The 13,571-nt window shown below is 36.7% G+C and overlaps 1 protein-coding gene across 1 annotated transcript; it reads left to right on the forward strand.

Moving 5' to 3' along the window:
- Positions 1-285: 285 nt before the first annotated feature.
- LOC114645408 (extracellular calcium-sensing receptor-like) lies at positions 286-4,762 on the forward strand. The gene is made up of 6 exons (XM_028793266.2): positions 286-482; positions 574-868; positions 1,211-2,002; positions 2,315-2,542; positions 2,666-2,789; positions 3,676-4,762. The coding sequence occupies exons 1-6, from the start codon at positions 286-288 to the stop codon at positions 4,599-4,601; spliced, it is 2,562 nt and encodes an 853-aa protein (XP_028649099.1). The 3' UTR covers positions 4,602-4,762.
- The last annotated feature ends 8,809 nt before the right edge of the window (positions 4,763-13,571 follow it).

Below are 13,571 nucleotides of genomic sequence, written 5' to 3' on the forward strand. Positions count from 1 at the left end.
ATAAAATACATACAGTATATAACATGGTTAAGGATAAAAATATAGTTCCTTTTCCTATCACTTAAAGAGTTTTAATTTATCAGAATTTGTACATTGATTACATGAAGGATAATATCTGCAGAAAAAAAACAACAGCCAATATATAAATCCCATGGCTACATTAGGCAAATGAGAACCTTTCCTACTTTGCAATTATTAAAGGAGTAATGCCTTCTGGCAGAACATTATATAAACTCTATCAACTCCTGCTCTTTATCTTTGGTGTCTTGTAATTTATTCAGAGACATGTTTCTGAGAGTTATAGTGCTGGCTCTTTCAGTACAGGGTGAAGAGCCTTTTTGCAAATTATGGGAATATCCTGATATTCCTCTTCTTTCAAAGACTGGTGACTTCATTCTGGGTGGAATTTTTACACTTCATAATAACTTTATAGCATCCAAACCGACACTTAAGTCAACACCTGAATCATTAGTCTGTACAGGGTGTGTTTTTTAATCTGTCTAACATAATGTAGATGAGTGCCAAGTTTTATTTTTAAACTGTGACTTAAATTTGTTTTTCCACATTGAAAAGTTTAAATTATAGAGAATATCAGTTTGCTGAAGCCATGATCTTTGCGATAGAGCAAATAAATAATAGAACCGATATTTTGCCTAATGTGTCACTGGGATATAAGATATACGATACTTGTAGTACTGTTTCAATGGCAATCAAAGCTGCAATGGCACTAATGAGTGGAGCAGGAGAAGCACAATCATCAACTCTGCCGTGTTCTCAACAATCTAGCATTCATGCAATCATAGGACAGACTGCCTCTTCTCCAACTATTGGGATCGCTACGCTTGTTGGTCAATTTAACATACCAGTGGTAAGAAATAGTGTATTGTTATTATTACTAGCTTTTTTATATTTTACATCTTACTAATTAATTACTAGTAAATCCTTTTTACAGTCTTAAACAATATCAAAGTGTAATGTTCAAACAAATTTTAGTATTATACCAAGGTTGCATCAAATTTTTGTCATGTAAAAATTCACAATAAATAGTTTTACCATAAACATGTAACTGTATGAAATTAATCTATAAAACTACTTATAGTAATTGTTGTTAGTAATATATTATTATGATATACTGAAAGTGTTTACAGTTTTATGTAATTATATATATTGTAAACATATATATTGAAATTAACTGGTTTAATTTTCACAGATCAGTCATTTTGCTACTTGTGCTTGTCTCAGCAACAGGAAAGAGTTTCCCACTTTTTTCAGAACAATACCAAGTGATTATTATCAAAGCAGAGCACTGGCACAACTTGTCAGACACTTTGGATGGACCTGGGTGGGGACGATAAGAAGTGACAATGACTATGGCAATTCTGGCATGGCCACCTTTGTAGAAGTAGCCCAGAAGGAAGGTATCTGCATTGAATATTCAGAAGTTATTTACAGAACCAATCCAAGAGAGAAATTTCTTAAAACAGTTGATGTCATTAAAATGGCTTCTTCAAAGACTATTGTAGCTTTTGCATCTTTTATAGACATTGAATTTTTAATTAAGGAATTGGTGCTTCAGAATGTTACAGGTTTACAGTGGGTAGGCAGTGAGTCCTGGGTTTCTGCCAAAAATGTAGCAACAAAGGAAAACTACAGAATTTTTAAAGGGGCGATTGGCTTTTCAATCACTAATGCAGCAATACCAGGGCTGAAAGAGTTTTTACTGTCAGTTCGTCCATCTAGCACTCCAGGCAATGCAGGTTTGATTAAACTTTGGGAAGATATGTTTGATTGCAGTTTCAATGCTTCAAATCCTAAAACGTGTTCAGGATCGGAGGATTTACAGCAAGTTAATAATCTGTACACTGATGTTTCTGAACTGGGAGTTACATATAATGTGTACAAAGCTGTATATGCTGTAGCACATGCACTCCATAACCTTCTAGCGTGCCAGGATAATCAAGGACCCTGCATGGCAAACCAAAAAGATACACTGCCACTGCAGGTAAGTAGTTTGTTGTCAAATCTTTACATATTTTAGCACATAGTTTAACCAAGGTATTGAACGTTTCTAAATATTTGATTATTTACCTATTTTCGTATAAAATTTCCCCTTTTCGTATATTTGGATATAGATACTGTTAAATTGGATTTAAGTTTGAAATAATATACATAGTTTAATCAACATTTATAACTATATCGGTATTTTACCAGTTTTCCTGCAAAAAACATTTGATTTTCACTTACATAATTTTTGTTACAGATAGTATTAAAGCAGTTGTTTTTTTATGATCACAATATATTTTTTTAATAATAGGCATTGCAATATCTGAAGAAGGTTAATTTCAGTGTAAACAGAGGTGAATATGTCAATTTTGATATTAATGGAGATCCTCCTGCAAGATATGAATTGGTGAATTGGCAGCTTAGTGTAAACGGAATCCTAGAGTTTGTGACTATTGGATTTTATGATGCATTTTTGCCAGAAGGAAACCAGTTCATAATGAACAACAAGAGCATTGTGTGGGCCACCAGTGATGGCAAGGTGATCTCTTTATTTTCAATTGAACAAAAGGCAAAATTTTGTATGATTTAATTTTATGAGCTTTAATAGTGTATACTTCAAAGTTGTGCATACATTTTTTTTTGTTTTAATTTTTTTTTCTAGATTCCAAAATCAGTATGCAGCGAAAGCTGTCGTCCTGGTACACGTAAGGCTACACAGAAAGGAAAACCAGTCTGTTGTTTTGATTGCCTACCATGTGCAGAAGGAGAAATTAGCAACAGCACAGGTAATGATTAGAGTGTGTAAATATACAAACTATTTAGTAAAATCCATCCTTGTCCACAACATACTTTGTTTAGTGCTTGATTAAGAGGACTTGGAATGTGTCTTAACAGAACTGAACATAACCCAGGAACCAGTCCATGATGAGGTTTTAGTTCATCACCATCTGAATAAACTGTATGGTAATCTTATACTTGAAGGTAGTCAAATTAAATATATAAGGATTTACTTTTTAGACCCAAGCATCATAGCAAAATATACCTTACAATGTGGGAACTAAATAATTGAGGAGCAGAACACCATTTTTTCTTGTATTAGTTTATTGGAAAAAGTATTTGCTGTCATATTTAATAAAATAAAAACTTATCAAAACATCCATTTACTGGAAAAGGTCTGCACACGTTTTTGGACTTTGCTTTACACGTTTAAATTATTGCAATGGATGATTCACCACAACATAGTTTTTTATCAAGTATAAAGTCCACCATTTTCATTTCTTTCTTAGAGTTTGTACTGTTGAGACAGACAAAAAAATGATAATAATGCATTTTCGTTTTTCATCTCTTGCTATACTTTTACCATACCAGCACTACAACTTAACAGCATTACATAATGGTTTATTTTACATGAATGGGTTTGTGTTGCTTTTGATCATTTTCTGTAAAACTTTCAATGGGAAGGCTTCTACACTGCTCCTGAATTAAATGCCACATTGGAGTTTTATTGTGTGGTATGTTTTTAACTACATATTATATTCAACTTTCCTCCCATAATAGTTAGTCAAAATATCATAAAAATATAATTAATTATTTTTTATTTAGCAGTAAATCAACATAGTCCAAATGTTCCTTAAGATGTGTAGTTCATGACAACATAATTTTTCCTTACAGATGCAGTTCACTGCATGACGTGTCCTTTGGAATACCGGGCCAATAAGGAAAAAGACCAGTGCATTTTGAAGAACATTGAATTTTTGTCATATGATGAAATAATGGGGATGATCTTAATTATACTTGCATTTTTAGGGGCTTTGTTAACTTCCACAGTTACTGTTGTATTTTTCAAGTTCAGAGATACTCCAATTGTGAAAGCTAATAACTCAGAACTAAGTTTTCTTCTTCTTTTTTCACTGACTCTGTGTTTTCTGTGCTCACTTACATTTATCGGTGAGCCCACTCAGTGGTCCTGCATGTTACGACACACAGCTTTTGGGATCACATTTGTTCTTTGCATCTCATGTGTTCTGGGGAAAACAATAGTTGTGCTTATGGCTTTTAGAGCAACAATGCCTGGTAATAACATAATGAAATGCTTTGGACCAACTCAACAACGGTTAAGTGTTTTAACTTTTACACTCATACAGACTTTGATATGCATCATTTGGTTAGCAAAATATCCTCCAGTCCCCCAAAAGAATGTGAACTCTAATAAAGAAATAATCATTTTAGAATGTGAAATGGGATCCACAGTAGCTTTTTATATTGTATTAGGATATATTGGTCTGTTATCAGTTATGTGTTTTGTTTTGGCTTTTCTTGCTCGGAAATTACCAGATAACTTTAATGAGGCAAAATTCATCACATTCAGCATGCTGGTGTTCTGTAGTGTTTGGATCACGTTTATTCCATCTTATATCAGCTCTCCTGGAAAGTATACAGTAGCTGTAGAGGTATTTGCTATTCTGGCATCAAGTTTTGGCTTACTTCTTTGTATTTTTATTCCAAAGTGTTATATCATATTACTAAAACCAGATAAAAATTCCAAAAAACACCTAATGGGTAAAAATGCAGTGAAAATCACTTTGAAATCTAAGTAAAAATTCAGTCATGTTAAAACTATGATGCAGTACACAGTCAGTGATACTTTTTAAAACATTGATAGTACAGCAAGACAAAATAACATTGAGAAGTATTCTGTCATGTATGCTAAGGTAATCAAATGATTGTTAAACACTTTAAACATTGAAAGTGTATATAATTCAACATGTTTGTTTTAGAATGTTGTGTTGGGCTTCAGTCCCCACAACCCTTAACTAGTTTAGCTGGGTTTATTAATGAAATAGATTATGAAACATTTGAAACAAATTTTATCACATTGAAAAATAATTTATAGATATTTTTTTATATCTGAGATGCATTCTGGCATATTTTGAAGTGACATCCTGTTCATCTCAATTCATCTTAGTTTGATATCCTATGAAAATTTATATCAGTTGATTGTGATTTCAGACTTTATGGTATATCAACACATGAGGGAAGCTATTTCACTATAAATTAAAATTGTATTACGATATGTTAAATACATTTGAGATAATTTGGAACATGTGTGTTTGTAGATTTCTCTTAATTATTTACATATCTAAATTAATTAACAGATATCTGTAAATGATGATGTTTGTTAGTGTTGTATAAACATTGAAAAATTATCTAAACAAGTAAACTGTAAGTATACTTAAAATAATAATTTATTATACCACAGCTTCTTTATAAACAGATTAATGTGTGTTTGCATAAAACAAATTCATAAATCTAAATGGATAAACTTACAAAGCTTGTGTGATATAAATGCTTTGTAATACTTTTTACTGTTTTTGATGAAAACACATTACTAGAAAAGTTCAGTTTTATGCTCTCAATATGTTATTAACAAGTAGCAATACTAGTTAACAATTGGTTTAAGCATCTTTTTGACAGAAAGTTTAATATATTAATCCAATGCAATATTTTTAAAACTTCTATCTGGAAAAAAAATCTATTTGGATTTTTTACAAGAATTGTACTTCTTACTTTCAACAGGAAACAGTGCATGACAAAGACTATTTTACACTATAATCCAAAAATATTTCATGAGCACTGATATAATACCCACTACAACTGATATGTATAAAGATAAAAAGCACCTTCTTCTTATGTTTACAAAAATGAATGAACTGCTTTATGATTGGTCATTTTTCTGCCTTCACCTGCATAAATGCTTTTTTATAATGAGTGAATAGTGAGCATGTACCTCAAAATAAGAAAGCAAAATTAATCCATATATTATTAATAAAAACTTATTAGAGTATTGTAAATCTGTCTGTTTTCTCAATTGCTTCCTCTGTGCAATGAAATCTACATTATCTTGACAGCACTACCTCTCAATTGATTTATTATTGCATCAGGCTTCAGTACAATTCTGAAACAATTAACACAGAAGCGTTTGTCTGACTTCAAGAGACAGCAGCTTTCACATTTTGTGAAACAGGAATTCCTATTACCTTGGCCAAATGTCATACTGCAGCACAACAGATCATTTCTAAATGGTGTATTTTTGGATACATTAGAGAAGTCTGCAAACGTTTATAAAAATTCTTGTTATGGCCCCATTCGAATTTTCATGCCATGAATCTGAGCATATTGCAGCAATATCAAAAACAAGCTAAATAAGCTAAAACAGACTCCAGTATCCCTTTCCCATTGTTTCTAATTGCAGAGTATTGTCTAGATTTTATATTTCAATCTCAGATTTTAAAATCATTTACCAAACAACTTATATTTCACATTGTTTTAAAGGATAATTAATATAAACCATATTCTATTGTGTGGGCGGCACGGTGGCGCAGTGGGTAGTGCTGCTGCCTCGCAGTTGGGTGACCTGGGGACCCGGGTTTGCTTCCCGGGTCCTCCCTGCGTGGAGTTTGCATGTTCTCCCCGTGTCTGCGTGGGTTTCCTCCGGACGCTCCGGTTTCCTCCCACAGTCCAAAGACATGCACGTTAGGTGGATTGGTGATTCTAAATTGGCCTTGGTGTGTGGGTGCGTTTGTGTGTGTCCTGCAGTGGGTTGGCACCCTGCCCAGGATTGGTTCCTGCCTTGTGCCCTGTGTTGGCTGGGATTGGCTCCAGCAGACCCCCGTGACCCTGTGTTCGGATTCAGCGGGTTGGACAATCGATGGATGGATATTCTATTGTTTCCCACATCCTTTAATCTTTTTATAGGTCACTTATATACCCAGAAATTATCTTGAAATACATATATTAGCATCTCTTAACATGTTATCTAAAGGCTAAAAGTTCTTTATACATATCCCAGGTATGTTTCTTTAAGCTGCTAATTAAATTAACACTTGCATTTCTATCATAAGCTTTATAATTTTAACAAATTGTCTGGAATGTTTCATTAAAACATCGGATTATAGAAAAAAAAACTAAACCTTCCCTTAGCTATGTAGTTATGTGAATATTAACATTCAATCTTATTTCACATTTGAAATATGCTTATAGCACAAGGAATGGATGGAAAAAGAAATCAATATATCACATGCATCAAATACCTTATAAATTCAAATATATTTGTATTTAAAATTCCTTCAGGGTAGGCAGTGCATCACACTACTGCATTTTGAGAATGGAGGTTCTGCTCCTTTATCAGTTAAACATTATAGTGCTTTAAACTAATAAGGAAAACTAATAAGAAAATATTCTAATGTATAAAATGTATCTATGCTTAATAACATTGATTTTTTTACCCATAATTTTCTGTTAAGCCTAGTTCATCCATGCTCTTCAGGTGATATCTTCTGATATTTTCCTTGTATCTTCTCCAGAGTGTTCGTTCTACGGAAAAACCACAATCTACTTTTATTTGTTAGTTAAAACTTTCTCCTGCATTATTTATACACCCCTTATCGGTATGGCTTGTATCAATATGGAACAATAACCAGACTGGACGGCAGTGCTTATATCTAATATATTTCCTTTTACTGTAAATTTTCTTTAAAATTACTACAAATTTTCAGATTGAATTCAGAGCTCTTTAAATTAAAAAAAAAACCCCGTGACCCTGTAGTTAGGATATAGCGGGTTGGATGATGGATGGATGGAAAACAAACATGTCACAATACATGTTATAATATTATCCATCCATCCATTTTCCAACCCGCTGAATCCGAACACAGGGTCACGGGGTTCTGCTGGAGCCAATCCCAGCCAACACAGGGCACAAGGCAGGAACCAATCCCGGGCAGGGTGCCAACCTACCGCAGGTTATAATATTATGCATATTTTTAATCAATTGCTTCATCCTTTCAAACAGCACCACATATTTCCACACAATGCCTTTAACCAAACATATTCTCAAACTCACTTAAACTTCTTCAAAAAATATCTTTTATACACTGCATACCATACTCAAAGTCACACAAGTTTTATTATTATGATTATTTATTTTTTTTTTTTTCACAACATCTGCTATTTAAAGTATTTACACATTCTGCCACTTATGCTTACATTTACTTTCTCTGAAATCGCTGAACATTAAGATGTCTATTTAATTACACACTGAGTTTGGAAGCAATAAATTCACAAAAAGAAACAAAAACAAAACAAATTCTAAAGAATAATGAGTTAACTGCTTTATTTTTATACTCCGCTCTCGCTCACTTTACTGATCAGGACAAACATTCACCCAATAGCTTTTGATGACATAACCCCCCAATCACTGCTGCAAGCTTCACATAGGGAGCAGAGCAACAAAAGCAGCTGTAATACAATACAATCCAGCTCAGTTCTACATGGTGCAAACTGAGTCAGCAACAATGAGGAAGAATCTTCTGTGGTGATACATTTCTGCAACAACAAGGAAAATATCTAACAACTAGGAAACCACGTGCCAAAAAAAACAAAGCTAAAATATTAAATACTAGCAAAATTCCTGCGCTTCGCAGCGGCGAAGTACTGCTTTAAAATTTTTATTAAGAAGAAAAGTAAACCTTTTTAAACTGAGGGAAAATATACCAATAATTATTTGTTAAGGATCTCTTTGTATACCACGTTGTCAGTTCGGCCCTCCGGTTGTAATATGACCAAGCTGTGCACTGAGCTTACTTTTGAGCATGCAACGTATAGTTGACCATGTGAAAAGCAATCTTGCCTCAAATCAATGCCAAACTTTTGTAGGGTTTGTCCCTGAGACTTATTAATTGTCATTGTGAAGCAGAGCCTTACTGGAAATTGGAGGAGTTTGAATTGAAATGGGTTTCATCGATAACTTCGCATCCAGCTTTTGAGAGTTTAAACATTCATAAACATCAAAGTGTCCACTATTCAAATCGTCACCTGTGAATCTAAGATCTTTAAGAGGCATTGGCGGTTGTACAAAGGTGTAAAATATTTGACCATTTCGGTACACTTGAAAGTGACAACCGAACAATTCAGCGGCAGCCATCAACTCACATGCAGAACCATAGGTGAAGGGCTTAAGCATTTCACTCTTATAGTGCTCCTGTGTAGTATAATTATCTCCTGTACCGTCATCAGTCTACACCTTGAACCTGTCCCAGTCATTCAATACATAAGACACAATGTTCCTCCGAATATCAAGAGTGAGCCTGATATGGGCGTGCAATATGTAACACAGAGAATGGAAAAGGCAGTCGCCATCTCCGGGCATGAAAACCACTCGGTAAATGACAGTTCTTTGATCGATGGTGATCACCTCGATAGACATGTTAATGGGGGTATGGTTGGAACGATAAAGGAAATGGGTACCTGAACAATGTAAACTAAGTCTAAAATACCTACACAATAACTATAATCGTAATAAACGAACAATAAAACAGCGGAGAAGCCGTGGATTAAATAAAAAGGCTGCAGTTATCAGCAGGGAGACGTGAATACCGTGGCGAAGCAAGGAAGGGAATGAAGAGACCGGAGCGACAGATGGCCTTATATAGTCAGGCAGCCAACTACCCAATGCCGCCTCACACGGCGACCAAGCTGCAGGCTATGGACGTATATACAGTAATCCCTCGCTATATCGCGCTTCGCCCTTCGCGGCTTCACTCCATCGCGGATTTTATATGTAAGCATATTTAAATATATATTGCGGATTTTTCGCTGCTTCGCGGGTTTCTGAGGACAATGGGTCTTTTAATTTCTGGTACATGCTTCCTCAGTTGGTTTGCCCAGTTGATTTCATACAAGGGACGCTATTGGCAGATGTCTGAGAAGCTACCCAGCTTACTTTTCTTTCTCTCTCTCTTGCGCTGACTATCTGTGATCCTGACGTAGGGGGATTGAGCAGGGGGGCTGTTCGCACACCTAGACGATATGGACGCTCGTCTAAAAATGTTGAAAGATTATCTTCACGTTGCTACCTTCTGTGTGCAGCTTTTAAGTATGCTGCACGGTGCTTCGCATACTTAAAAGCTCAAAGGGCACGTATTGATTTTTTTATCTGTCTCTCTCTGCTCCTGACGGAGGGGGTGTGAGCTGCCGCCTTCAACAGCTTTGTGCCGCGGTGCTTCGCATACTTAAAAGCAAACAGCCCTATTGATTTATTTGCTCCTTTGAAGAGGAAGATATGTTTGCATTCTTTTAATTGTGAGACTGAACTGTCATCTCTGTCTTGTCATGGAGCACAGTTTAAACTTTTGAAAAAGAGACAAATGTTTGTTTGCAATGTTTGAATAACGTTCCTATCTCTCTACAACCTCCTGTGTTTCTGCGCAAATCTGTGACCCAAGCATGACAATATAAAAATAACCATATAAATATATGGTTTCTACTTCGCGGATTTTCTTATTTCGCGGGTGGCTCTGGAATGCAACCCCCGCGATGGAGGAGGGATTACTGTATGTACGTAAGTAGGATTCAGTTAGCGTTGGGAACCCGTGTACCAAATTTCTTGAAGATGGGCCCATAAGTAACAAAGACCATTGGAAAGCTCAATATGGCGGCCGACAGTGGCGTCATACCACCAAAATAAGTACGTACAGGGAAGCCGCCTACTAAATTTCGTGAAGATGGGGCCATAAATAAGAAAGTTTAACATGGCGGACGTTGTTGACCGTTATGACCGTTACGCGTAGAACTTCGAAATGAAACCTGCTTAACTTTTGTAAGTAAGCTGTAAGGAATGAGCCTGCCAAATTTCAGCCTTCTACCTAAACGGGAAGTTGGAGAATTAGTGATGAGTGAGTCAGTGAGGGCTTTGCCTTTTATTAGTATAGATTGTGGGAGAACCCACAAACTCTACACAGAAAACATACAAGCTTGAATCTTCATTTCCTATCTTATAAATGCCGCTGGCACACACACAACTAGTATTATCTATGTATTATCAATACTCATTTTCAGACACACTGAGCATTCTTTTAATATGTCTAATCACTTGCAGTATTTTCCTCAAACAAATCACCATATAAAACTAAAACAGCATTTTTACACGTTTAATGCAACATTTTCAGACACATACTCACCAGTATCATTTTACTTTTACTGAAATGGTCTCTTCTGTATTTTATAATTATCAAAAGAACATTTTTCCTTAAGACTTGATCAGAGATCTACATTTTTATAAGCAAAAGTGGAGACATTTTCATTGTACCAAATATCACACATACTGTATCCAAACTAATATTTTGACCCAAATTAACTCAGAGCTGTGTTAAATTACATAGTTCACGACCCCCTGAGGCACAGTCGCAGACAGGGAGACTGAGGTTGGAGCTGGACTTGAACCACAGGACTTTTGCCTAGCTATTTTGTGCACTTAGCTATTTGACCACACAGGTATTGTAAGCATTTAGTTACCACACAGATTAGCTAGTTTGACCTCAAAAGAGCAAATGAACAAGCCTTCTTCTACCTGTTTGAGGTTTGTTCCACAACTGGTATGAGCACGTCCTCTGGAGTCCAAAGCAGCTGAGAATGGGCCGGTTCTAACGATTGCCACCAGACATAACTACCTGCCACCAGACATAACTACCTTGTCGCCCACACTTCTCTTGAGATTGCCAATCTGCTGTGTGTTCCTCACCGGAAAGATTCGGACTGACTTAAAGTTGGGCATCAAAAACTGTGGAAAAAAATTAAACTGTAATTATACATATTAAAGACAGAAAATTGTTCCCCTGCATCACCTGGAGTCTTGGGTCCTTCACAGATGAGAACGGGCCAGTCTCAACTTTTGCTGGACGTGGTCCCACTGGACATAACTACTTTGTCAGCCTTCTTCTCCTTTAGAGATTTTCAATCCACTGGGTCTCCTCACTGGGAGGATTCGAGCAGCCCTATGTCTGGGCACCAGGAAAACTGTGTAAGAAAAAGGACTCCCTTTATTACTCAGGTAATTAAATGAACCTGGCAGAAGGAAGCTTGTCCGTTCTGCACTTTATTTGTTTTAATGAAAAGGGGTATCCTGCAGGCACTGAATGACAGATAGGAGTGACCCCAAACAAAGATTTACTTCAATATTTAATATACTTCTCCTTCAGAGATTACATACTGTAAATACAATGCTTGCATAAGTGGTTGCACATCAGCTTATGCGCTTATTTAGTAAACAATGCTGATTGTCGACATTTTTCTTGTATTCCTTTAACTCTTAATGCTAGCTAGCTACATTGTAATATTCCCAAGGTATTCACATACCCTTAACACAGCCCCCCATTTTGTGGTCTGTGGTGTCAGGTAAATTTTAAATAAATAATCGTGGCCCAACTTAGTGCAGCTGCCAGGTGGGCATGGGTGTGTGTGTGCGTTTCACTCCAGGGTTAATTGTGGAGCTGGCTGTCCACGTAGTATATACGTGTGAAGGCAGGTAGATCAGTCAGGTGCCTCAGTGGTGCTTCAGAGAGCACAACTCATCACAGCCATGCTGAGCACAGCAGAATATATAAGAAGCCTGTACGGGCAGAAGGGGGAAGGAAACAGATCGGCAGAAAGAGTGAGAAGGAGTCAGAGGTTAAAAGAAAGAATGGAAGAGAAAAGCAGGAGCAGAAGACAGCTGGTGTGTGAGTGAGAAAGAAAGAGAAAAAGCAGACAGCTGGGAGGAGAGCCCCTTTAGGGGAGCGTGCAGCCAATGCTCAGGGACTGGAGAAGGCTAATCCAGCTGAGCAATCATAGAGATTGAGTGCACTGTTCATGGGACACACCGCATAAGTCCTGGAAAGCAGCGGGAGTCGGGAGGCTCAGATGAGGAGCTGTTTTAGGGGCCACAGATGGCCACAGGGACTAGAGTCTTGGTTAGGTAAGGTTTGAATGGGGAGCCCTGCAGGGAGCCATGGGACACAGACCTGTAGAAGCTGGATGGCTGTAACTGTCAGTTGAATATTTCCTCCTTCTGCAAGGTCCAGACAGGATAAGGGGAGGAGACACCAGAAAGCCTTTTCTCTTCTTCAGCAGAGCCCTCTTATTTAATTTTTAATATGACTTTAAGGAGTAGTCCTCTTACCTGTTCTCTGACCTTCCTGTGATGGAATTCCTGCTTGGAATTCAGAGGATATTGCACAGAATTTGCAAAATAAACTCTGAGGCACCTGAGGTTTTTAATTCACTGTAATTCTTTTTCTCCCAAGGCGGCACTGTGAACATAATTACCCCATTAATTTCTGAGCCATTTCAGTGCAGTGTATACTGTTACCAAAGAAAATTCCCTCACCAGCATACAGTAAAATACCTACTCCACCATCCAGATCACTGAGGCCTCCCTTTCAAAAGCAACAGGCCTAATCACAACAGATGACACATCTAAGGTGCATTATCGGGAAATCCATTAACGATTTTTAACAAGGCTGCTCCCAGTACAGTCTTATATGTGTCCTTCTGAAGAATGGAACATGTTTAAATATGAGTGTAATTGAGGTTGGACAACAGACTCCTACTTAACGTTCTAAACTTGCTGTTTCCTGTAGAAGGATAGAGAGAGCCAGACCTTAGCTTATCAAGATCAAGCAGAAGGCAAGAGATACTACTGTCCACTACAGGCCATACACAGACAAATTGTTAGGTATGTCAGTCAAATAAAC

The sequence above is a fragment of the Erpetoichthys calabaricus genome, chromosome 2 (assembly GCF_900747795.2).
Source record: "Erpetoichthys calabaricus chromosome 2, fErpCal1.3, whole genome shotgun sequence".
NCBI classification, from domain to species: Eukaryota; Metazoa; Chordata; class Cladistia; order Polypteriformes; family Polypteridae; genus Erpetoichthys; species Erpetoichthys calabaricus.

Coding starts and splice junctions, on each gene's coding strand:
- LOC114645408 (XM_028793266.2), top strand. CDS start 286: ATGTTTCTGAGAGTTATAGTGCTGGCTCTTTCAGTACAGGGTGAAGAG. Junction 2,003..2,314: donor AAGATACACTGCCACTGCAG/GTAAGTAGTTTG, acceptor TTTTAATAATAG/GCATTGCAATATCTGAAGAA. Junction 2,543..2,665: donor GGGCCACCAGTGATGGCAAG/GTGATCTCTTTA, acceptor TTTTTTTTCTAG/ATTCCAAAATCAGTATGCAG.